The 25,221-nt window shown below is 36.8% G+C and overlaps 2 protein-coding genes across 4 annotated transcripts; one reads left to right on the forward strand and one right to left on the reverse strand.

The window, feature by feature from the left end:
* The first annotated feature begins 11 nt into the window (after nucleotides 1-11).
* LOC129801772 (methionine--tRNA ligase, cytoplasmic) lies at nucleotides 12-11,647 on the forward strand. Its single transcript, XM_055847085.1, has 5 exons — nucleotides 12-232; nucleotides 319-1,018; nucleotides 4,729-5,701; nucleotides 10,572-11,089; nucleotides 11,159-11,647. The coding sequence occupies exons 1-5, from the start codon at nucleotides 130-132 to the stop codon at nucleotides 11,514-11,516; spliced, it is 2,652 nt and encodes an 883-aa protein (XP_055703060.1). The 5' UTR covers nucleotides 12-129; the 3' UTR covers nucleotides 11,517-11,647.
* On the reverse strand, nucleotides 11,510-24,855 carry LOC129801782 (uncharacterized). Of its 3 annotated transcripts, none has more exons than XM_055847103.1 (4): nucleotides 24,777-24,855; nucleotides 24,461-24,534; nucleotides 23,502-24,394; nucleotides 11,510-12,256 (listed from the first exon to the last, which is right to left on the reverse strand). In XM_055847103.1, exons 1-4 carry the CDS (start codon nucleotides 24,790-24,792, stop codon nucleotides 11,662-11,664), a joined length of 1,578 nt encoding a protein of 525 aa, XP_055703078.1. In that variant the 5' UTR covers nucleotides 24,793-24,855; the 3' UTR covers nucleotides 11,510-11,661. The 3 variants fall into 3 exon arrangements, with proteins under 3 accessions (XP_055703078.1, XP_055703080.1, XP_055703079.1); XM_055847105.1 differs by having other exon boundaries at nucleotides 24,461-24,528; nucleotides 24,710-24,812; XM_055847104.1 differs by having other exon boundaries at nucleotides 24,710-24,812.
* Nucleotides 24,856-25,221: the final 366 nt, after the last annotated feature.

Raw genomic sequence — 25,221 nt, forward strand, 5'->3', positions numbered from 1 at the left:
CTGGAAAATTTATAACCTCAAAGTTATTTCCAGACCCGACGAACGTGGGGTTTGTCACAGTGTTTTTGCAGACGTTGACGAGGAAAGACGTGGAAAAGCGTGAAAAGTGTGTGATTTATTAGACCCACAATGATAATTGTGACAAATCCTGGCAATCCTTATGGATTAGCTTTGCTTACAGCTGGAAAATTTGCAAAGAAGCCTGTAAAAGTTGAGCAAATTGGAAACAATGGTGAGACTTTTTCTAACCTCACAAAAGTTTTTAAAACAATTTTCTGAACAAATAAAATAAATGTTGGATATTTATGCCCCATGTAGATGCCCAGCTAAAGCCTCCGAAGCATTTGCCACTTGTGCGACTGCAGTCCGGTCAGGAGATTTTCGGTATAGAGGCTAGTTTGCGGTATCTTCTGGGAGAATCAGTGGAGCATTCCCTAAAAGAACAGGAACTCACTGAGTGGCTTCTGACGCATTTTATTCCAATTCTAAATCAGCTAGTTTTGTCTGGAAATCGCAGAGATGCATCTCAGGCAACGAAATTGGCAGGATTTACGAAGAAACTCGATGATCTCTTGAAAGAAGGAGACTTCCTTTCTGGGAACTCTCCAAGTACCCCGGATTTCATTCTATGGAGCCACTTGGCAGTCGAGGGAGCTCTCAAGGAAGTGTCTACAGCTGAGAATCTCTGCAAGTGGCACAAAAACTTCTCATCTCGCTCAGAGGCACAAGAAGCTCTCTCTGACTTCAAAGATCTCAACTTCCTATCCCTCCAGAATTCAAATAGATTTGGTGCTTTGGCTCCTAGTACGGCACCAAGTTCCTCGATAGATGAATCACCAACAGCTGACGTAATATCGGCCGAAGAGATTGCATCAGCTCGTGAGGGATTCACTTTCCAAGACATTCCTCAAGCCAAAGAAGCCCGAACTGTTTTACCCAAGGCTGGGGAGAGAAATATTTTGATCACTTCAGCACTGCCCTATGTCAACAATGTCCCACATCTTGGAAATATTATTGGGTGAGTAATTAATTGAATAATCAATTCCAAATTTTATAGCGTAAAAATTACCAGTGATAAGCCCAGATCAGCTTATAGAGGTGCGATTCCTTCATTGCAAATTTGGATTGTGGCAAACTCGAATGATATTTTATACATAAAATAATGTAAATTTCGTTAAATAATTTTTTAGGGAATGAAAAAATTGGATAAGAAATGCATAAAAGTATCTGATTCTGAAAATTTTTAAAGTCGATTTTCTCGGAAACTCTAAGAGATAGAGGCCTCTGACTTGACATTATTTAGGCTTAAGAAAAATTTCGCCACCCGTGAAAAATTTCGTGAGCCGCGAAAATCCGCGAAACTTTTCGGATCACGCGAAAATCCGCGAAATTTTTTGCGACCTGCGAAAATTCGCTAAAATCCGCGAAAAATTTCTTAAAATTGCAATCTTCAACTTGAAATAGGGTAAGGGCTCATAATTTTGGACAGTCTGCTTATAAGCATCGAAGTTCCAAGTTTGAAGTGCGATATTTTCAATACTAATTGACATTTCTTGTTACTCTCTTTTCAGAAGGGTTGTTTAGAAACTTAGCAAGCTATTTATCGTCTTATTTTTATTAAAATTAGTTTTAATACGTTTAAAAATGAATTGATATGTAGAGGTGACTTTGGCTCTTATTTTGGACAACTTGTTTATTAATTTGTCCAACTTGGCTGTAAATTTGGACAGCTAATCCGCCTCAATAGGATGCCCATTGTTCTTCATTTGATGAACCAATCTTACCAAGTCCTCTTCCAGTTCATGTAAGGGAAACGTAGAATGTCACAAGAAGCCCGGAAACTTTCCATATCATTCATTAAAGTGAGTTGACCGGTACTCCAAGTACGTGCGGATTCGCTCATTCCCTGACCTTTCCGGGAGCCTTTCAAGGCATTTCTCGCTACATCTCTTTCGCAGAGATGATGCTCCTTTGTTTCTCCAGGCATTTATCCAACCTAGTCATCACAAAAGCTAAAACTTCACGAAATTTCGTGAGAAAAACACCTGTCCAAAATAAGAGCCATCACCTCACTGGTAAATGTCTTAAAACATTTCCCATTTTTCACACGAAAAATCTAATTCACAAGGCAAATCTCACTTCAGGTCAAATGTACAAATCACCACTAACGTGAATCAACACAATATTCAATGAGTATTCAATAATATCACTCAAAAAAACCGAAGAAACATTGTTAGTACTTCACCACAGCTTAATAAGACTGAAGTAAACACGAAGTTCTGTCATATTTCTCGTAAGCAATTGCTCACACTGAATTTTCAACAAAACAATTTTAACTCAAATCATATTCAAAATTTAACGTATTTAGTGTCAAAATATTGAATGTTCAATAATGTCAAATATTGAAATAAAAATCCGTCATTTTAATCAATTTATTTTTAGTGTCCAATGTTATCCTCAAAGTGTCCAAAATAAGAAATTGGACAAAATTATGAGCCTTTCCCCTATCTCGAGAAATCTCCAAATTTTTTTTTTAATTGGTCTGCTCAAGTAGCGCTACAACGTGAATATAAAATGGTTCAAATTGCACCGGCCAATTGCGAGAAAACCTAGAAAAAACGGTTTTAAACCGGTTTAGAACCGGTCTTTCAAAAAAAAACTAATAGCACAGAAATCGTCGTACGCGCAAGTAAATATATTAAAAAAAAATTTATGAAGATGTCTCTTTCCAAACCGGAGATATTGCATACTACAGACGGCCGGACGGCCGGCCGGACCCGAAAATGGCGGTTTATCATTTTTGGCATCAGGGATGTTTAAAACATATACCCTGTGAATTTCAGCTCGATCGGAGCACTTTTAGAAAATAGTAGTATCACAATAGGTGTGATTATGAAGGAATCACACCTAATTCTCGAAGATTAGCCTGAGTTTAATCGGTTTTTTTTTCGTCTGGAAGGGCGTGTCTTACTGCATCAGGCAATGGCTTCTTAATACCATGCCCCATTTAGTGTTAGGGGTGCTAGGGAATTTACATCTCGGGTCAGAAACCTAAATTACAGAACTTTTTTTAATTAATTTATTGGGCTGCCAATATTTTCAAGAAACGTATTTTCTTTGGGCCACCTCTTAACAATAACAATGGTACAAATTCTGCAATGGGTGTGGCCTAAATTTTTATAATTAGGTTAAGTGTGCCAAATTTCGGCATAGTTGCATATAAGCACCGAAGTTTGAAATGCAATATTTTTAATTCATATTGATATTTTTTGTTACTTCCTTTTCGGGAGGGTTTTGTGGAACCTTGAAAACTGGTTTATCATATTTGTTTTCTTCAAATCACTTGCTAAAATATTGAAAAATTAATAAAAATATGGGCATTGCTTTGGATAATATTCCGGCCACTTTGAGTGAAATACCGGACACCTTTTTTTTAAGACCACCTTTTATGACGCAACGGATAGAAAATTTCAAAACGTCAAGCGGAACGAGTTTAATATTTAGTTTAATACGTTTATATGAACCACAAGTCCTGAGATCTTCCGCGTAATTTGTTCTAAAGACCTGAAGAGTAGCGTATCAAATTTACGCGCAAATTCCCGTAGCAATTTGCCATTCCTGAACTCTTCCATGGCCTTTTCCACATCATCTTTTTCATAGAAGCTATGGCTTTTTTTTCTATGAACATTGGAGAACTCAGAAATTGAAAAAGAAACATAAACTGAATAAGAAATTTAGGAAAGCAAAAGATGTTGCCGGAATAGGCAACACTACCTCACCGGAGAGACGCTCACAAAGTATATACTTTTTTACGCGAAATACAGGATCCAGCTGGGAAATTTCACCCGAAATTTAATATTAACATAAACAGAAACAATCTTTAAGGAAAACTCATCAATTTTCATGAAAAACACCGAAGGAAAACCTCTTGCACTTCATCATAAATCGTATGACTGCTAGAAACACAATCGCTCTGTCACATTTTTTTAAGACTCTTGCCACGCTGAGTTTTTACAACGCAATTTAAATTCAAATTAGGGTAAGTGTGCCAAATTTCGGTATAGTTGCACGCAAGCGTCACAGTCTCAAGTTGGAAATGTAATATTATTAATACAAATTGAATATTTTTATTACTTCTTCTTAAGGAGTGTTGCTTGGAACCTTGTAGACAGTTTATCGTCTTTATTTACTCTAAAATCATTCTTAATACATTTTAAAATAAATAAAAATGTTGACATAGCTTTAGTGCCTTATTTCGACCACCTTCAATTCTCATAGTTCTTTGCCCATTGGGAATTCTTCAAATGTCTTTTTGCATCATCTTGTTTGTGGAATCTGCATTTTTTGTTATTCTTTTGCATTGTATAATCTCTAGAGTATGTAAAAACCAAAAGTTCATGAAAATTCGAGGAACAAAAGATGCGGCCGAAATTGCAAGCTGGTCGGAATTAGGCACACTTACCCTATTCCTAAAATTTAACGGTCTTTGTGTTAATACATCCAAAAATGAATAAATATTTAAAAGCAAAATGAATTCATTGACTATTCGAAGATTACATACATAATTTTAATTAATTTATTTCCATGGCCGAAATTACACTCAAAGTGGCCGAAATTAGCATCTGGCCGAAATTTAGCACACTTCCCCTAGTTTTCTTCGATTCTTCTGCAAAATATCCAATTAAAGCTTTAGAATTGTAAGTGAATTCCAATTTCTTACCTTCCAAGATGCGTCTTGTCGGCTGATATTTTTGCCCGGTATTCTCGTCTTTGTGGCTACAATACGCTATTTATCTGCGGAACGGACGAATATGGAACGGCGACTGAGACCAAAGCTATTTCCGAGAAAATGACTCCTCAGGAGATCTGTGACAAATACTTTGAGATCCACAATTCTATCTATCGTTGGTTTGGTATTGGATTTGACTATTTCGGTCGTACCACTACGCCAGAGCAAACACAGATTGTCCAGCAAATGTTCCATGAACTCTTTGAGGCTGGATTCGTGGAGACCGAGTCTGTGGCTCAGTTGCTGTGTCAGAAGTGCCAACGCTACCTGGCTGATCGCTTTGTTGAGGGTGTGTGTCCTCATCCAGGTTGTGGCTACGAAGATGCCCGAGGGGATCAGTGTGACAGCTGCGGGAAGTTGGTGAATGCCACAGAATTGATCAAACCAAGATGCAAACTGTGCAATACTACGCCAGTAGTCCGTGATTCCAGTCAGTTCTTCATCAATTTGCCCAAGATTGAGCCCAAATTGCGCGAATGGTTTGCATCTGTGGAGTCCGGATGGACTCACAATGCTCGAGTGATTACAAAATCATGGCTGAGGGAGGGACTTCGGTCGAGATGCATTACTCGCGATCTCAAATGGGGCATTCCCGTGCCTAAGCCAGGCTTCGAAAGTAAGGTGTTCTATGTGTGGTTCGATGCTCCCATTGGCTATGTCTCCATCACCAGTAAATATACTAAGGAATGGAGACAGTGGTGGCAACCAAATGATGATGTCAATGTGGCGCTGTATCAGTTCATGGCTAAGGACAATGTACCGTTCCATTCGGTTATGTTCCCGGCGACCCTTCTGGGTATTAACAAGGGCTATACCCTCGTGAGTCACATCATGGCAACTGAATATCTCAATTACGAGGATGGAAAGTTCAGCAAGAGCAGGGGAATTGGAGTCTTTGGCAATGATGCTCAGGTGCGTGTTTTTTTTTATTTACTAAGAATATTTTTTTTTCGAATTAGAAATTTTTTGATCACTCCGCAAAACCTTTCCTAATCCACTTGTTCATTACAATTTGTAATCAGTAATTTTATTATTGTAAAAATAAACGAATTTAGTATGTTCGGTCATTATAATTCAAAATAGCCAGGTAGAAAAGGGATAATTAAGAAAGAAAATTAAAAATTATTATCGGTCCATAACTGGTTCATCATCGGTTCAAAACCGACTTCAATCGATTTATAAATCACTCAATATTTATAAATAAATTTTGTAAATATTACTCAAAATAGCTACTAGGGTAAATTAAGTTAATTCAAAACCTGCTTCAAATGGAAATTTTTCGCTACTCCAAATGGAACCGTCATTGTTTTCATGATAAATAAAGTACTAAATTATTATATTTATATATTTTCTATACCACAGTTTCATTATTTAATTAATTTTTCTCCAAATAAAGCGAAAATCCATTCATATTCACAAATTTTAATTTGTTAATTTGTCAGAAAAATTAAAAGTGTACCTTTTCACCATCGAATTTTTCATCGAGCGACCATGTTTTCCAATGAAAAACACAATAAAGTGACTATTGTTTATTCGTTTTGTTTAACATTTATGTCATATTTCTTTCTAATTTTAGTTAAATTAAGTGCTAATCTTTATTGCTAATGGTACGTGAAGTTTTCAAATGAAATAATTACATATTTCGTGAACAAAAAGGGTTTTTCTGAAGTGTCTGCAAATGCTTCAATAGCAAACTCCGGAAATATGATTTATTCTTTTGGAGAGATTTTGTTGGCTCCAAACAGGCTACGAGAGCCAATATAGAGGAGGAAGATTTCTCAGATCTCGCCAAGAAATTCTCTGCTCTTTGGACTGTAGCTTTTCTACCCTTTCGGTGTCGCTCGGCGTCTTTGAAAGACATCCCCTGGTAACGACAATTGAATGCCACTGGGATACAGGCAGGAATGCCCCTCAGTGATGGCGACCAGACTAATCTGGTGCCTCCAGAGCGTAAAACAGAGACTTGGTCTCTGCACCGGGCACGAATATATCACGAATATAGGTAGAAAATATCTTCAATTCCTCAAAGTCCGAGATGCCACTTAAGATAGGCTATTTAAAGCCGCAGTGTTAGGCAGCGGAGCCTCTTCTGGCTGCTGAAAATAGGCAATCCTAATGCCGACGAACAAAGCCAGAAGATGTTGCCACTTTAGGTCCTTAGGCTTTATGTAAAGCCGCTGAGTCCAGGCAACAGAGCCGAGTGTCTGGCTGCTGAGAGACACTTAAAATGCCGCTAAAGACAAAGTCAGACTCTTTGGCCGCTGAAATCGAAGGCGCTGGAGTGCCGCTGGACTTGGCCAAAGTGGTCCTGAGAAATCGCAGAAGAGACAAAGGCAATTAAATGGCGAAAAGAAACGCTTGGTTCCCTGATAATGCGAAATCTAAATTTATTTAGAAAAATGTTGGGTTTTTATACAAATTTGTGGTTTCCCACTATTGAGCATTGTTAGATGAAAATTGCTAAGTCCCTATACAGTAGGCTCTCTCAAATTCGGGCATTTCGGACCAAAATGTCACGCGAATTAAAGAGAAATTCGGGCGACAAATTTTTTGAAATGCAACGACTTTTTATTCATCTGCATACACATACCGAGTTTATATACTCAAATTTATTGTACATTTCATGAAAACCCCTTTATAATGCAAAAATACATCAGAACTAAGAAAAACCATGGCAAAGTTGAGCATATTTCCTTCATTCGATAACCAAGATCAAACTTGAAAAATGTCAACAACCTTTTTTCAAATTTAACTGCCACTTGAATTAAAATGTAGCCCGATCTTAAAAGAGCCGAATTAGCGAAAGTCTACTGTTTTTGAATATATGCCTGATATGCAGAATTGCATTTTTCTTGTTTGTCTTCTTCACCCAATGACGCACGTTAAGCAAGTCGGTCATTCACTGGATGAATTCTCATATACAAATGAATTTCTTAAATATATCCTGAAATATATTGATTTGAAGCATGAATTCTTTAGAAAGTGATAATTGACTTTAGTACAATTCGATTGATGGTAAGCTCCATCTGAAATTCGGATTAAAAGTGCATTTAATCTTGAATTGAAAATGCTATGAGACATGATAAAGGATTCATATGGTTTTTTCTTACACTATAAGGATTGGACTAACGATATAAAGTATAGTTATAATTTGATAGTGTAGAAAAATGATCTTGCATATATGAATGATAAACTACGGATATTTATGATAAAAAAAACTATTTCTTAAAATATGCAATTTAGTATTTAATGAGAAATTCTGTATCTGAATGTTATGCCCAAGGATTGGCATGATTATTAAGTAAACTAATGATCCCTAAGGGATGAAACTATCTTAAAGCATATTTGGATTATATATCTGCTTGATGAGACGGATAATTTCTAATATGGATCAATTATAGTGCAAAAAATCTAAGCCTAAACTTTATCATTTTTGCTCGTGGAGTTTTACATACAATTTCTCATATATTGAAGAAAAGGCATGTTTCTATCCGGAACAGTTTTTTTTTGTTTTAGATGAGAAAAGAGAAAAGACCAGGAACAAGAACAAATCCTGCACTCAAGAGCAACTCAACAAGGTTTTGGAAGCCTTTCGTCGCGCGGTTTCACTTACACTGTTTGTCTCGAATTAGAAAATTTCCCTTGTCTCCATTTAGATTAATATGTTTCCAATAGAAGCATTTTACGCTCGCGTGGTTTTATTGTAATTTAAGAAGTTTTCAAATTATATCTAATGAATTTTCACTAAACAGTAACATTCTAGAAGAGTCAAGGAGCAAATCTATGTAGTTCTCTTAAGAAAAAATATGAACTTAATGTGTTGAATCTTCTCTCAAAGTTAAAGCGTCTGGAAATAGTTTTGAATTAGGACATTTACCCTATAATAACTTACTACAAAATAATACTAGAATTGATTTTCGAATAAAATTACTTATCAGTTCATTACCGGTTCATAACCAATTATAGACGGTTCAAATTTATGAGAAATTCCAAGACCTTTCCAACAAGCCCAAATTTAATACCATTCGGTTGAGAAATATGTTCTCTAAAACCTTTTTAACCCTTCAACTTAAAAAAAAAAACGTTATTAGGAATAATTCAACGTTTTATTTTCGTAGAAGGACGATATGTCTTCCTGGTCAATCTATAAAACTTATCCAAAAACGAGATAAAATTGGATAAGTTTGGATTTCTGACAAGTCTGTGAAAATGTCAGAAATTCCAAAGCAGTCACTTGTCGAATCTCGTGTAACAATTTTTTGGATTTTTTCTGCTTCATTATTTTGATGTCTACACACTAGAAGCAATTTTCGTCAAAAATTGCCTTTTTAAAAAAATTCTGACGTTTCTGCCTACAAGGATAGGGGAAATTTTCTAAAAGGCATTTTTTAAAGAAATTTCTACTAGTGTGTAGACACCTTTAGGTATCTCGGGTATCTCAGGTTTTTCGTGATATTTGGATTTCTTCAGTGTCGCAAAACTATTTTTGAATTTTTCAGATTTCGATCTTTATTTGAATCCGGCTTTGTGTGCCATCATTTTTATGTGTTTTGTAATTCGTTAACTTTTCTTGATTTCTTGGATTTCGTAATTTTTTTCGGTTTCTTTGATTTCACGAGACATTTTTTTAAGTTTATCTAGTTTCGCGAGACTTTTGGCTTACTCGAGTTTTACGTGATATCTTTTGAGTTTTGTGAAACATATTTTACATTTCTCGGGACATTCTTCATGTTTCGCGAAACATTTTTCAAATTCCAATGTTTCGTATGACTTTCTTTGGGTCTCTCAGCTATCGATTCGAAAGACTCTTTTTAGGTTTCTCGGGATTCAAGAGACTTTGTTTGGGTTTCGCGAAACATTTTTCATTTCACAAGTTTTATGAAATATTTTTTTTGAGTTTTTCGGATTTCGTTCCGGTTTCGCGTGACATTTTTATTTTTCTCGAAATGTTTTTGGTTTTTCGAGACTGGATTCGGACTCCTCGAATTTCGTGAAACTATTTTAGGTTTTTTGAGTTTAGCGAAACATATTTTTGGATTTCTCGAGTTTAGTGAATTAATATTTCTTAAACAATTGACAAGAGTTTCTCCATATGAAGCACCCCTTGACTTTAAAAAAATCTCAATTTTTTTCAAGTTTTTCTCACGCTCTTGTAATATTTGATATAATTACAATATTAAAAAAAAACTCTTCTATTCAGTGGTGATATTTCTTTAATTAATATTAAAGTTTATAGTCGATAATCAGGACTGGATTTTTTATTTATTTTTATTCAATTCAAGTATATTAGCGGTAAGCTAATTATAATTTCACAGATATGGTTTTTTTTCGTAAGATTACAAAAAACTGTCTTATCAAATTTTACGTGAACATCTTGATTATTCTAACGTGTTCAGTTCATTTTATCTCTCATTCATGTAATTCTCTGAACTGTGATTTGATTGCGTAGAGCCCACGTAGACACATCACACTGAAGTGATAATGCATGACCTCAAGCTTGCTAATATTTTTGATACACTACTGAGAGAAATCCGAAAAAGTTAAAATAATATTCCGGAAATGTTAATTTTACCCTGCAGTATTGATCCGAAATCGGTGTAAATATTACCCTTTTTCATGTTAATTTTACCCTTAAAAAGATGTAAAATTAACATTAAAAAATGTTGATATATTTTTACACCTAAAAAGTGTTAAATTTCTGAGGAAAAAAAGTTAATCGCACTCCCGTTTTTTTCTCAGTGTAAGAGCAAGGCTTACATTTTATAAATGGTATCTCTCTTAGGACACTGGAATCCCTGCAGATGTCTGGCGTTTTTATTTGGCCAGTGCTCGACCTGAGGGTCAAGATTCCAGTTTCAGCTGGAATGATCTCGAGGCTAGGAATAATTCCGAGCTACTGAACAATCTGGGGAATTTTATCAATCGTGCCCTGGTGTTCTGTGAAAAGAATTTTGGTGCAATTATTCCTCAAATGGTGCTGCAGGAGGAAGATTTTGTGCTGCTGGCTCAGACGAATAGAGAATTTAGGGAGTATGTTGCTTGCATGGAAAAGGCTAAAATGCGCGATGGTATCAAGCATATCTTGGCCATTTCGCGGCATGGTAATCAATTTATGCAAGTTACTCAGCCTTGGGTACTTCTCAAGGGCACTGATGACCAGAAAGCACGAGCTGGAACGGTGATTGGGCTGTGTGCAAATCTAGCAGTTCTCCTGGCAACTCTTCTCTTTCCATTTATGCCAGATACTTCGAGGAGAATTTTCAAACAAACAAATATATCCCGAGGATTTATAGATTCAAGGTTTGCGTTTTACGAGATTTCTGGTGATTCCTGTTTTTTTTTTTTAAAATGAGGGATTTTTTTTTCTAGTGATCCAAGAGTGAAGATGTGGCTAAAACCTGGTCATAAGATTGGGAAGCCAGAGCCACTATTTGTTAAGATTGAACAAGGAAGGATTGAGGAGTTAAAGAAGAAATATGCGGGACAGCAGCAAGTAGCCAGTGGCCAAGCTCCACCCAAAGTGTCTGAAGCTCTACCTAAGTTGTCCCTCAAGGATCTCGAGGAAGCTATAGTAAAACAGGGTGAAAAAGTGAGACAACTCAAGGCTACAGCCGAGAAGGCCATCTGGCAGCCAGAAGTGGAGAAATTACTGACACTCAAAAAGCAACTGGCTGAACTTACTGGACAACCAGTTGCTCCTGCTAAGGATAAAAAGAAGAAGAAGTAAGGTAAATATTTATTTTATTAATAATTTATAATAATTTTCAGTGTTTGTGGATTTATTTCTAAAAGAAAAGGTTGTCAGTAAGAAGTATTTGAACTAGATGCCCAGGAATAAAGAAATTTCAGTAAATGAAATCCTTGCCTCACTTTCACTCATAGGAAAAAAATGACTCTGATTCCTCTGACTTGTACTCCTTCAGGAGTACTTGAGTGAAATGTGAAGACTCTCCAGCTTTTTCTTGAGCAATTGGATCACCTTGATTTTTTGTTGTTTCACCATTTTTGCACATTTTTTGCCTTCTATTGCTCTCCATTTGCCTCGCTAAGCTCTCCTTCAGCTCCATCAATTGCCTCTTGTAGCCTAGTGCAATTTCAAATTCATCCATAGCACGTGCAAATGGGCCTAGAAAGAATTCTACACTTTCTGGTTCCTTCTCCGTCCACACTTTCATTTTTTGCTTGCCGTAGCGTTCTAAAATGTCAAAGTCTTCATCTCTCAACAACGACAGGGCTTTTCTTGTGCCAAAGCCCATCAGATGCAGGAAGTTCTGAAGATATCTTGGCACAATTTCTTCGCCATCGCCAAATTCCATCTCGAGGCTCAGCCAAAAGTCACTGATGGACTCGAGGAGTTCGCTATTGTAAATCTGTCCAAGAGCTTTAGGTGTTGCTGCCTGGAAACTTTCTCGATGACTTCCAGAAGGCCTAGAAGCTTCCAAGCGTGCACTTGATCGTCTGGTTCTCCTGCAACAAAAGAACGACAAATATTTGCAATTTCCATCACTGAGAGAAATCCGAAAAAGTTAAAATAACATCCCGGAAATATTAATTTTACCCTGGATTATTGATCCGAAATCGGTGTAAATATTACACTTTTTAGGTGTATTGAGGGTTAAAGTTACCCTTTTTCATGTTAATTTTACCCTTAATAAAGTGTAAAATTAACATTAAAAAATGTTGATATATTATATTTTTACACCTAAAAAGTGTTAAAGTTATGAGGAAAAAAAGTTAATCGCACCCTCTTTTTTTTGTCAGTGATTTTATATCCCGTATTGTGCAGTAAGACATTATTCTTTTGAATAAGCTTCGCCTTAAAAAAAATCAAACCACGCCCCTTTGAACTTTATAATAAAATTTAATAACACCTATGAGGAATCTTAGCTACCATGAGCTTATTTGGACCCTTTGGACCTATCTGTGGTTGTTAACGACTTAATTTAAAAAAAAAAGAATAAGAAGATTCATTAAATTACTTTGAAAGGTTTATCAAAAAAGCCTATTGTTGAAGGGAGCGACATCTGCCATATTTTTTTTTGTTTTTCGAAGCGCTCTCTCTCTCTTGCAATGTCAGGCGAAAACAAAACACCATTTTTTCTATCGCGCAATTAAATCTAAAAATATCATTAGATTATCAAAACTTTTGCTGTTGAATTTAATTGATTTATAACCATAAAAGACTTTACGAATTATTGTTAATGGAATTTGTGAAGAAATATAAGTGAAGTGTGAAAAAATCTGATTTTATTATCCACCCTCATACATCGACGAAAGACACTGGGAAAAAATTGATCCTCCTTCACGCGGATATAAGCTCTGCCACTGATTTATCGTAATATTCCAGGTTAGTCCCCAACATTTGATCCTCCTTCACGCGGATATAAGCTCTGCCACTGATTTATCGTAATATTCCAGGTTAGTCCCCAACATTTGGACCTTCGCCCGTGAGGCGCAAGAGTGACGCCTCGTGAGAAGAATTGCGAATTTTCGTCCGCCATATCCAGAGGAAATTTTCCACAGAGTGCTAAGATGTCGTTGGTAAAAGTGAGAGGAGGCTACAAAAGCACACTCACATCGATCACAAATTTCTTGGAAAGTTTGGAGGAGAGTCCTCAGGCTCTTTCTCAGCCAGACCTTCGTGCGGAACTGGAATCCAAGCTGGTTATTATCGAGAAGCTTCAGCCAAAATACCGAGATGTTCAAAGAGCCATAATTGCTGAGAAGACAACGCAAGAAGATAAAGCGCAAGAAGAAGAAGATTTTGTGAACTTCTGTCAAGATTGTGACGATATCGAGGCCCGTCTTGTAAAGCTAATTACGGATTTGAAGCTGAAGCAAGAAAAGATTGATGCAGCAACTGTAAGATACAGTCCGACGAAGATATTTGAGCTCATGCGAGAGGACAGGAAGTCTCAAGAACAAGTTCTTGAGCGACTGATGAGGGAACAACAAAACACTCTGAAGACAATTGTTGGAGAATTTGCCAACATAGTGTCAGAACAGGCTGTGAGTTCCACTCCATCTACTCCACAAACGCCTCCACAGGGTTCAGTTCCTGCGGTAAAGTTGGAAGCAATTACAGTTCCAACATTCGACGGGAAGTACACCAAGTGGACAGATTTCAAGAGTCTTTTCATCAGCATTGTTCATGAGAATCCAAATTTGGCAGATTCTCAAAAGTTCCATTATTTGAGAAAAGCTCTCGTGGGTGATGCAACGCAATCCATCGAGCACATCGATGTACGAGGAGAGAATTACACTGAAGCTTGGGAAGCAGTGCAGGAGAGATTTAACAACAAGATGAACATCGTCTCAAGCTACCTGGATGCCTTCCACAAGCAACCATCGGTTACTACGCCATCTTGGGAGAAGCTCCGTAAGTTGCATGACACTTCCAAATGCATCCTCAAATCTCTGAAGTCCATTGGGGTATGTATAACTGGGTGGGATCCTTGGATCATCTTTATACTCACTCAAAAGCTTGATCATGAGACTCAATCCGAGTGGGCAAAAATAAATACGGATCCCTCAGAGCTTCCCACTTGGGAAAGATTTGACAAGTTCCTTTCTGGAAGATGTCGAGCATTGGAAATGTGTCCATCGATCAACACTACTTCGAGTAATTCTAACGTAAAGAAAAATTCCAAGAATGTTGTAACCAATAGCAAAAGTTCTCTTGCTCACATGGCTGCCGTTGATAGCACAAAAGAATTGTGTACCGTTTGCTCAAAGTCGAGTCATAAGTTGTACAAATGTGAGACTTTTAAGTCGCTTCCAGCGGTAAAAAGGCTCTCAATTGTGCGTAACTTGAACATTTGCGTGAATTGTATCGCGGATAAACACAATCTCGATCAATGTAAATATCCATCGTGCAGACATTGCAAAGAGAAGCATAATTTCTGGCTTCACGACGCGTACGAAGGGGGTGTGGAAAAGTCTACCGCTCATAATCTTCAGGTTCAGGAAACCACTCAGGCGACTCCTTCTCAATCTGTTTCGCGAGAAAAAGAGTCTACTGTTGATGGTAAAAATTCCATTGTGAATGCTGGAGTGGGGGTGACAGCCCAACTCAAGGGAAGGCGCGTGATGTTAAAAACTGCTCGAATTTTAGTCTATGACGTCCACAACCAACCGCATGTCTGCAGGGCATTTGTAGATGAGGGTGCGCAGGGTGATTTTATCTCGGAAAGGTTATGCGGGATCTTGGGTTTGAAGAAGTATCCGATCAATGAAGTTGTCAATGGTTTGGAATACCAACAGTCAAGTCCGCGTTTTGCCGTTGAGGCCACAATTGCGTCACGTCTCACTATGAATCCACATAAATTGTGGTGTCGCGTTGTCGGTAGAGTGTCAGTTGATCTTCCTAACTGGCCAATCCAAGAAAAGGATCTTTCTATTCCAAAGGGCTTTGATCTCGCAGATCCTCTATGGTTCAAGAAGGAAAGAATTGATATCCTTATTGGGGGTTTCTTATTGAATGAAATTCTTTACGACAAAACGCACAAATTGGGTGAGGGATTGCCATGCTTGAAGAGCAGTGAATTTGGTTGGATGTTGTTTGGTGGTTGGAATGTTGGAACTCCTCAGAACATTGCTTGTGGTGTTACCACGTTCGCGAGAATTGAAAAGACTTTCAAAGATTTTTTCGAATCTGAAGAAGTAGGGTCTGATCAAACTGAAAAATCGCTTACTGAAGAACAGGAAGAAGTCGAGAAGTTGTTTGTAGACACTACCATTCGTACAAATGAAGGTCAATTTGAGGTACACATTCCACTAAAAGATGAATACAAGAACTTGGAGAATAACCGCGATAAGGCTTTACAAATGCTTAAGAGAGCAGATAGACAATTGGATAAAGATCCAGAGCTCAAAGTGGAAGTTCAGAATATTTTCCAAGAATATAAAGATGAAGGAATTATTGAGCCAGTCCCTGATGTTGATTTGGACAAGCCGTCTTATTATGCTCCCTATCATTTTGTAGTCAAGAGAAAAGCGGCCTCGACTAAGGTACGTCCGGTTTTTAACTTCAGTTCGAAATCAGCGTCTGGCATGAGCCTTAATGATGTCATAAAAGTTGGACCAGTCGTCCAACCCGATTTGCTCTCCAGTCTTTGGGGGCTCCGTCGCTACGCAAAAGCTGCTGTTTGTGACTTTGTGAAGATGTTTCTTCATGTACTAGTAACGCCAGCCCATCGCGATTTCCAAAGATTTTTGTTGCGCGATGTCCCGAACGGTCCGATAAAAGATTACAGATTTCGCACTTTGTGCTTCGGAAATTCCGCTTCACCACATTTGGCTACGCGTTCAACGATACAACTGGCAAATGATGTCGGAGAAAAGTATCCGAAAGCAGCTAACGTGATTAAGTTCCATACTTATATGGACGATTGTCTGTTTTGCGCCCAGACCATTTCAGAACTTCTTGAGATACAATCTCAATTGATTGAGATGTGTGCTACAGCTAAGTTCAAACTTTCAAAGTGGCATTCTAATGCCACAGAAATCCTTCAAGCAGTTAATGCTTGTTCTGATGATTCACAACCGGTTAGTTTGTCAGGTGAGGAAATCAAAACGCTAGGTCTTTCATGGAACACTTCAACAGATACTTTCTGTTTCCATGTAGCATTCGAGTTTGATGAGTCCACTGCGACTAAACGTACGATTTTGTCGGTAATAGCGCGTATTTTCGACCCAATGGGGTTAATAAGCCCAATTGTAGTTGTGGCAAAGATGCTACTCCAACTAGTTTGGAAAGCAAATTTGGACTGGGATGAGCCTGTCCCCGAAGAGTTAAATATGAAGTGGATAAATTTCACGCGTGACTTACCAAAGATTCAAGATATTCAAATCCCAAGATGGGCAGCGACTATTCAATTTGCGGTTCAAGAACAATTGCATGTGTTCTGCGATGCCAGTAAATTGGCATACGGTGTCGTAATTTATCTGGTAGTTCAGGATTCCCATGGAAACCAGAGCGCGAAAATGTTAACTGCAAAGAGTAAAGTTGCACCAATTAAAGAGAAAACTATACCTAAGCTTGAGCTATGTGCAGCACATTTGGGTGCACGCCTTTTGCGACGTGTTCAAGATTCACTGAAGATCGATTCAAACCAATGTTTTTGTTGGACTGATGCTAAAGTAGTTTTGGGTCAGATTTTTTCTAATCGAAGCCAAGAAGTTTTTGTCCGTAATCGCGTAAAGGCCATTCGTGAGATCACCGTTCCCATTCAATGGAGATACGTGCCAACACAGGATAATCCTGCGGATATTTTGTCGAGGGGCTCGACTCCTGAGAGATTGGCATCATCGTCCCTTTGGTGGAATGGGCCTGAATGGTTGGTGCGGGGGGAAGATTCCTGGCCAGAGCCATATCAACAAGGTGGACAAGAAGATCCAGTGATACTTTCTGCTGCTGTACAACGACTTGCTGATAATATGACCAAGGAACATGAGTTCCACGAACATATTCTCGCAACTGCATCGAATTGGACAAATGCCAAGAAGCTGGCAGCTCTGATTATTCGACATGATTTCAAGGAGAAATTTGAAGAAGACAAAGCCATTGGTGCTGAATTTTCATTTGAGGAACTTCTGACCGCGGAAAATTGTCTCATCAAATGGGATCAGCAGATCAATCTGCGCGAAATTTATGATGGACTTAAAAGATCTAATTTCAAGGGAAAGAAGGGACCTCATATTTGCCGACAGTTAAGACCTTTCCTGGATGATAAGGAAGTTATGAGGGTGGGGGGTCGTATACAAGAATCCGAAGAGGACTATGATGCCATTCATCCGCGTATTATTCCAAAAGGGAAGCTCGCTGAAATGATTGCTAAGCATGAGCACATCGCTTTGTTACATGCTGGCCCAAGTGCATTAATTTGCTCTCTAAGACGTAAATTTTGGCCTCTTGGAGGTAGATACTTGGTGAGAAAAATCACTCACTATTGTAACGTTTGTTACCCGTTCAAAGTCAAGCCCGAGAAACAAGTCATGGGAAATTTGCCCCGACCAAGAGTTACATTGGCACGAGCATTCCGTTCAGTGGGAATTGATTTTGCAGGCCCGTTCAATATTAGAGTAGATTTATCCTCCCGAACAAGGACTCAAAAAGTATACGTGTGTGTGTTCGTTTGCATGGGCGTTAAAGCTGTTCACTTAGAAGTAGTGAGTTCTATGACGACAGAAGCATTCATTGCTGCTTTTCGCCGATTTGTGAGTCGCAGAAATGTCCCAGCCGAAGTCTACACCGACAATGGTAGAAATTTTGTAGGCGCAGCCCGCGAGTTTCAACGTTTGCTATCTCAAGCTATATCTCAAAGAGAAGTACGAGATTCAACCGTAAGTCTTGGCGTTCAATGGCATTTCCAACCTCCATCAGCTCCACACCACGGAGGCTTATATGAAGCCGCTGTAAAATCCATGAAATACCATTTGAAACGGGTAATGGGAGATGTGATCCTTAATTTTGAAGAATTTCTGACGGTGATTAATCAAATTGAGGGCATATTAAATTCAAGACCACTCACACACTTGTCTGAGGATCCTTCAGATCCACTGCCATTGACCCCTGGGCATTTTTTGACTTTAGCTCCGCTAAATCAATTGCCTGATCCTAATGTGACTGAACTTCGTTCCAATACCCTGAGCAGATGGCAAGTTTGCCAAAAACTGTATCAGCATTTTACTAAGCGCTGGCAAAATGAATATCTACAGACTTTGCAACAGCGGGGGAAGTGGACGGAAGTTAAAAAAGATTTATCCGTTGGAGATGATGTCTTGTTAATTGAAGAGGGATTAGTCGATCCGAAGTGGTTTATGGGCCAAATTTCGAAGATATATCGTGGTCCTGATGGTCACGTTCGAACGGTAGATGTTTCCACAGAGAAGGGCACATTCACTCGCCCAATTACAAAGATTGCTAAATATCCAAGCGAGAAAATCTGGGGATCGAAGACCCCAAACTCCCCCCGGGAATAATGTTAACGACTTAATTTAAAAAAAAAAAAAGAATAAGAAGATTCATTAAATTACTTTGAAAGGTTTATCAAAAAAGCCTATTGTTGAAGGGAGCGACATCTGCCATATTTTTTTTTGTTTTTCGAAGCGCTCTCTCTCTCTTGCAATGTCAGGCGAAAACAAAACACCATTTTTTCTATCGCGCAATTAAATCTAAAAATATCATTAGATTATCAAAACTTTTGCTGTTGAATTTAATTGATTTATAACCATAAAAGACTTTACGAATTATTGTTAATGGAATTTGTGAAGAAATATAAGTGAAGTGTGAAAAAATCTGATTTTATTATCCACCCTCATACATCGACGAAAGACACTGGGAAAAAATTGATCCTCCTTCACGCGGATATAAGCTCTGCCACTGATTTATCGTAATATTCCAGGTTAGTCCCCAACAGTGGTTATTCTACGCAGATTACAATTACAAAATAATTTAGAAAAATTTAAACTTAATCGTACAGATAAGTCTTTTGATCAGCTTATTGTAGATGAAATTCTTAATGTGAGGAAATTCGGACTACATGCAAATCCGATTTGAAGTAGAAGTTTGTCAGATGTTATTCAGTAATTTTCTTTTAAACCTTATTTTAAATGACATGATCGTAATGTTCATGTAATAGAAGGTTGGTCACCAACGCTAAGACGGCGGTGGACGCTGAAAACTACACGGAATCTCAGTAAAACGAAACTGTACTTCGAAAGCATTGTTGATGAATAAATTTATCAATCTATTAAATGTTGGTTGAGCAAAAGCGGTCATACCAATACCTGAATATTTTTGCAGCGTTATTAGGTATAGGAAAATCTCTTTTTTTTGCACTTAGGGCAGAATAACATTGACAATAGAATACTCGCCGTAGCCTCATTGTATTTTGTTAATTTATGCATTTTCATTCCAATTCTTCCGCAAATTCTTGATTACCGTATTTATACCTTATCTCATACTCGATGGCACTGGATAAAAATAATATAAGAAAATTGAAGAAATAAAACAAAAATTCGATAAACAGTGAGCAAAAAAACTGAGATAAATTATTCGTACAGATTTTTTTGCTCATTTTTTGTTTATCGTATTTTCGTTTTATTTCTTCAATTTTCTTATATTATTTTCACTTGCCTATTCCGGCAACATCTTTTGCTTTCCTAAATTTCTTATTCATTTTATGTTTTTTTTTCAATTTCTGAGTTCTACAATGTCCAGAGAAAAAAACCATCGCTTCTATGAAAAAGATGATGTAAAAAAGGCCTTGGAAGAGTTCAGGAAGGGCAAATTGCTACGGCAATCTGCGTGTGAATTTGAGATGTTACTCTTCAGGTCTTCAGGACAAATTACGCGGAAGATCTCAGGGCTTGTGTGTCATATAAACGTATTAAACTAAATATTAAACTCGTTCCGTTTGACGTTTTGAAATTTTCTATCCGTTGCGTCACAAAAGGTGGTCAGAAAAAAGGTGGCCGGTATTTCACTCAAAGTGGCCGGAATACTACCCAAAGCAATGTCCATATTATAATTAATTTTTCAATATTTTAGGAAGTGATTTAAAGAAAACAAAGATGATAAACTAGTTTTCAAGGTTCCACACAATCCTCCTGAAAAGGAAGTAACAAGAAATATCACTATGAATTAAAAATATTGCATTTCAAACTTAGGATTTCGGTGCTTATATGCAACTATGCCGAAATTTTGCACACTCAAAAAACAATGAAATCGCTCGCAATTTAATATTTTGAGACCTTCGGGAACTGGGCTAAACCTCTAGTCTGAAGATCGCTTTAGCCATATCATCTCTAATTTCTTATTTGTCAAGTTTTTTTTGGAAAATTTTAACTTATGATTGGATTATTAATGGCAAATAAATAATTGTGAAAAAATCAATAAAATCGGTTGCTGCTTAAGGTTTTGAGACCCTCGGAAACTGGGCTCTCTGGTCTGAAGATGGTCCTAGTCTAGACAGACTTACGACTTAAGCCTAGAGTCGGCTTAGTGGAACACTAATGGAAATTTAATCATTATTTTGATTATAATTTCGTTAATCCGTCTCTCGGCTTAGCCCATAGGTGTGTCCAGCACATTAGTCTTTAGGAGAAATTTAGCTCAAAAAGCGGCCAGACGAACGGACAGATGGGATTTTTTTTAGCCACTCGTAATCAGAAAGCGGCGAAACACATTTTTGGAAAATTTGAGCGCGATCGGAGCCGGAGGACAAGAGTTTGTGATGATTATAATAGGTGATCACGTGATCAGTGTTTTGTCACATTTTTTCCCAGATTCTCTTATCTATTAACCCTTACTTTTTACGGACTGAAAATCGATAATAAAAATTAAACTGAGAAACATAATCAATAATAATTCTGACATCTAACCTTGGAAAGTCCAACAGACTCTGATTCGGTGTATTTTGTGCTTCTATGAACGATAGGGACAAAAATAGCCCAAAAATCTAAGTAATTTGTCTGACAATACCAATGAATAACATTTTTTGCTTTAATGAAAAATATTACGTATGAGTATTGTAGTTTTTATTGCCAAAAGGGTTTTGCTAAAAAAAAATTGGAAGTAGGGTAAATTAAGCAAATTCATAACCTGCTCCAAATGGAAATTCTTCGGTACTCCAAATGGAAACGTCATTGTTTTCACGATAAATACAGTACTAAATTATTATATTTATATATTTTCTATACCACAGTTTCATTATTTAGTTAATTTTGCTCCAAATAAAGCGAAAATCCATTCATATTTACAAATTTTAATTTGTTAATTTCTCAGAAAAATTAAAAGTGTACCTTTTCACCATCGAATTTTTCATCGATCGACCATGTTTTCCAATGAAAAACGCAATGAGGTCACCGTTGTTTATTCATTTTGTTTAATATTTATGTCATATTTCTGGATAATTTTAGTTAAATTAAGTGCTAATCTTTATTGTTAACGGTACGTGAAATTTTCAAATGAAATAATTACATATTTCGTGAACAAAAAGGGTTTTCTGAACTGTCTGCAAATGCTTCAATAGGAAACCTCGGAAATATGATTTTTTTTGCAGATTTTTTTTATTGTTTTAGATGGAAAAGGAGAAAAGACTAGGAATAAGAACAAATCCTGCACTCAAGAGCAACTCAACAAGGTTTTGGAAGCCTTTCGTCGCGGTTTCACTTATACACTGTTTGTCTCCAATTAGAAACTTTCTCTTGTCTCCATTTGGATTAATATGTTTCCAATTGCAGCATTTTGCACTTGTGTATTTTTCTTGTATTTAAGAAGTTTTTAAATTATATCTAAAGAATTTTCACTAAACAGTAATGTCCTGGACACACTTACAACTAAAGTCCAGAGACGACTAAGCTCGTTCATAGCCAAGTCAGTTCCTGACACACTACAAACGTGGCTTAACATTTTCTGGTACTAACAAAACATAACATTCGTGGGTTTTTATGCAGATATTTCTACTGAAATGCACTAATAATCCTTTAAAAATGAAACTACTTTTAAATTTACTTAACAATTCACGTATAACAAGAATTATTTACTAGAATCGCCACAATTGGCTTAAGTCGCGAGTTAGCTTCCACCTTACAAATAATTGTAATTAACAATAATTATTGGACGTGTACTGAGACATGATATTACAAATAGTTTCATTTTCAGAGGAGTATTAGTGCATTTTAGTAGAAATATCTGCATAAAAACCCACGAAAGTTATGTTTTGTGGATACCAGTGAATGCTAAGCCTCATTTATAGTGTGTCGGGAACTGACTTGGCTATGAACTAGCTTAGTCGACTCTGGACTTTAGTCGTAAGTGTGTCTAGGGCATAACATTCTAGAAGAGTCAAGGAGCAAATTCATGTAATTCTTTTCAGAAAAAATATGAAATTAATGTGTTAAATCTTCAGTCAAAGTTAAAGCGCCTGGAAATGGTTTTGAATTAGGACATTTACCCTAAAAAAAAATAAATAAAATCAATTATGAATTTGAGAATTTAAAAAATTGCCATTTTTGAGCATAAATATTATATTTACTACATAGTATATAGATAGACTTGCAAAAAATATTCCAGATTCCTTCAACCTTCTACTTTACAATTTTGTACAGACATAAGAAAAAATAACTTTAAGTAGTCAGGGAGAATTATTTTCTTTATGGGACACCGGTGTTCCAATCGTCCTTAAAGGGTTAATGGTAAAGTAACGAAGAAGATATGGCTCAAAATTTTTAGGAGGCGGTTTGTCTATGAATTCTTATGCATTCATACACTGAGAGAAATCCGAAAAAGTTTAAATTACATTCCGGAAATGTTTATTTTACCCTGCAGTATTGATTCGAAATCGGTGTAAATATTATGCTTTTTTAGGTGTATTAGGGGTTAAAGTTACACTTTTTCATGTTAATTTTACCTTTAAAAAGGTGTAAAATTGACATTAAAAAATGTTGATCTTGATTTACACCTAAAAAGTGTTAAAATTATGAGGAAAAAAAGTTAATCGCATCCTCTTTTTTTTCTCAGTGTAGTTAATAAAAAAGAACACGCACCTGCAACATTACAAAATATTGATATATTTTTACACCTTAAAAGTGTTAAAGTTATGAGGAAAAAAAGGTAATCGCGTCCCAGTTTTTTCTCAGTGTACAAAATATCCTAGGAATTTTAATAAAAATTAAACTTTTCTTTAAATAAGCATTAGGCACTAACCTCTTTTCTGGGGATACCTCACTTGTTCCCTCGTCCTCAAGGAGACTCTCAGCATGAGTCTCTGTGGTTGTTGTGCTAGAGACTCTCTTGAGATTCTCCCTTTTGGCGTGCATACGAATGTGAGAGTTGAAATTGGAAAGAATTAATCTGGGCTTCTTGTTGAGTTTGTTGGACCAAATTCCAATTTTGATATGATGCTTACAAATTGGACAGAGAACTTCTGCAAAGAGATTCTGTCCAACATTCACTAGTTTCACGCTCATTTTATCCACATCAATGAGACTTTTGTCAAAATTTCCCAGGTCAGTCTTCTCGCACCATTGCCTAGTCAAAATTTTGATTTTACTCGCAATCTTGTTCTCCATCTCAGCTTCCTGGGAATTCCCCTTGAGTCGTCTCTCTTCAATTGGGTTCTTTGTGGAGAAGGTTTTATTATTCATACGATCTTCAGTTTTTTGTTTCATCTTCAGAACATCTTTGACAAAAGAATCACTATCACTCTTTACTTTTTCCACTGCATTCAGCAGGAGATTTTGATGGCCAAGTGGAATCTTAAATTCAGGGATGTTGTGACAGAACACAGAAAAATATTCCCTTGTTAGGGGGCATATTTTTGGCATCACAGTTTTGACAAAGTTCTCCATTGAAGAGAGATCGGCAATTGTGAGATTCTCAAATAGCATAGGAGCTGCAAATCCATTGAGGAAGAGCATATTTTTTAGGTATTCAGGAATCTGACCAACTTTTTTCTCTACTAGAGTGAAGAATGCAACTGCACTGATATCATTCTTGTAGTTATTATTGCTGGATTCTGATGCTACTGATTCGTCCTTTACCATGGAATCCAGGAAGAATCCTTCAGATCCCGAGGATGTATTCTCGATAAATGCATTCTAAAAGAAAATTGTTTATAAACTTTTTCTTCAAAACATTTTTTTTGGCTTTGATTTGAGAATTACTTGTCCTTCTCCGGAATATTCTCTTACTGCTGACTCTTCGCAGCTCACTTCAGACGAGTACTCTTCCTCTGGTTCTTCAAGAAATCCATACAATGTAAGTTCCAATTAAACGTTTTATATAATTTACTTTTATTCAATTGATTAAGTGGCCTTTTTAGTGTTGCGAAATATTAAAATGAGATATTTTGATTGATCAACAATTCAACAAAATAATGCCGAAATATGACTTACTTCACAAAATGTACTTACATTAATCAATAGATTTGTTCTTAAACTAATTATTTTGATCTCTATAATAATCAAAATAAATATTTACCTTGGAATTTAAACATTTTTTTTGTTCACAAAAAAATTCTCACCGTAAATACGGCACGTCTGTCGATAAAATGCACTACAATGCCACCGGGAATTTCCTGAAGCTCAATCTATCGCCAAAACCAAAAATTTTAAAAAGTAACGTTCATCAAACTTGTTGAATACAGTAGACTCTCGCAAATTCGGCTCTTTTAAGATCGGGCTACTTTTTATTTCGGGCAGCGGTTACATTTGAAAAAAGTTTGTTGTCGTTTTTCAAGTTTGATTATGATTATCAAATGAATCAAATATGCTCAAATTTGGCATGGTTTGTCTTAGTTTTGATGTGATTTTGCATTATTGAGGGATTTTCATGCAATTTACGATATATATGAGTGTGTAAACTCAATATCTATAAGCACATGTCGCCCGAATTTCTGTCTAATTCGGCTGACATTTCGGTCCTA

This window comes from Phlebotomus papatasi, chromosome 2 (assembly GCF_024763615.1).
Source record: "Phlebotomus papatasi isolate M1 chromosome 2, Ppap_2.1, whole genome shotgun sequence".
Lineage (NCBI taxonomy): Eukaryota > Metazoa > Arthropoda > Insecta > Diptera > Psychodidae > Phlebotomus > Phlebotomus papatasi.

Bases quoted from the DNA above. Each gene is read 5' to 3' on its own strand.
- LOC129801772 (XM_055847085.1), top strand. From the start codon at position 130: ATGATAATTGTGACAAATCCTGGCAATCCTTATGGATTAGCTTTGCTT. The intron at 233-318 runs GTGAGACTTTTT...TGCCCCATGTAG, and splicing joins TGAGCAAATTGGAAACAATG to ATGCCCAGCTAAAGCCTCCG. The intron at 11,090-11,158 runs GTTTGCGTTTTA...TTTTTTTTCTAG, and splicing joins CGAGGATTTATAGATTCAAG to TGATCCAAGAGTGAAGATGT.
- LOC129801782 (XM_055847103.1), bottom strand. The intron at 24,395-24,460 runs GTAATTCTCAAA...ATTTTCTTTTAG, and splicing joins AATATTCCGGAGAAGGACAA to AATGCATTTATCGAGAATAC. The intron at 12,257-23,501 runs GTTAGTGCCTAA...CTTTTGTTGCAG, and splicing joins GAGGTATCCCCAGAAAAGAG to GAGAACCAGACGATCAAGTG.